At 36.2% G+C, this 668-nt stretch overlaps 1 protein-coding gene across 1 annotated transcript in view; it reads left to right on the forward strand.

The window, feature by feature from the left end:
- LOTGIDRAFT_176586 (hypothetical protein) overlaps positions 1-175 on the forward strand; it is a gene marked incomplete at both ends in the record, with an annotated part of 11,580 nt that extends 11,405 nt beyond the window's left edge. Inside the window, one exon of the mRNA XM_009054463.1 lies at positions 138-175. Within this exon, the coding sequence (XP_009052711.1) occupies positions 138-175 (38 nt within the window). The remainder of the gene's footprint in view (positions 1-137) is intronic.
- Positions 176-668: the final 493 nt, after the last annotated feature.

Below are 668 nucleotides of genomic sequence, written 5' to 3' on the forward strand. Positions count from 1 at the left end.
CTTTAGACACAGCCATATATAGTAAAGACATCTATAGAAAAAGAAAACTAAATTCCTAGTTTAAAATATTTTTGCATTATTCGTAATGCAGTTTTACACACATCGTTTTTAAGAGGGAGTTTTTATTTTTATTTCAGGGTTACGACGGAAAGAAGTTTATCGCTGCACAAGGTAAATAAACTATAATACTCAATATACATTATGCCTTTCTCTGACACAAAAAAAGACTATTTGCATAACTATGAAACTGAGATTGTTGATGATATGCCTGCATGACTATCAACAGGGAGAGTTAAGGCTTGTGTCCACATACCCGTTCTTATGAGCGTTTTCACGCCACGTAATACGCAACGTAAAATCGCCGAGAAATCCTTCAATCTTGTCTCTGTCGACGTTGCGTAATACGCTTTTAACCTCCGAAGGTGTTTTTAAGCGTTAACGGTCTGCCTAATTCGATAGGTGTTAGCCAATGAAATCGCAATCAAAATGTCACGTGAGCATATTTATGAAAAACTTATCCTAATATGAGACTAGTTACCTGTCCATGTGGTGATATTCATCAAAAGTGGACCCAGTGACTTCTCTTTTTTAGGTTGACGTAGATATAAAGTGCTTTGACTTAAATGTCACTGTCGGATTTGTCCTCCATGTTCTCTTAAGTCGAGAAA

The sequence above is a fragment of the Lottia gigantea genome (genome assembly GCF_000327385.1).
Source record: "Lottia gigantea unplaced genomic scaffold LOTGIsca_2189, whole genome shotgun sequence".
Lineage (NCBI taxonomy): Eukaryota > Metazoa > Mollusca > Gastropoda > Lottiidae > Lottia > Lottia gigantea.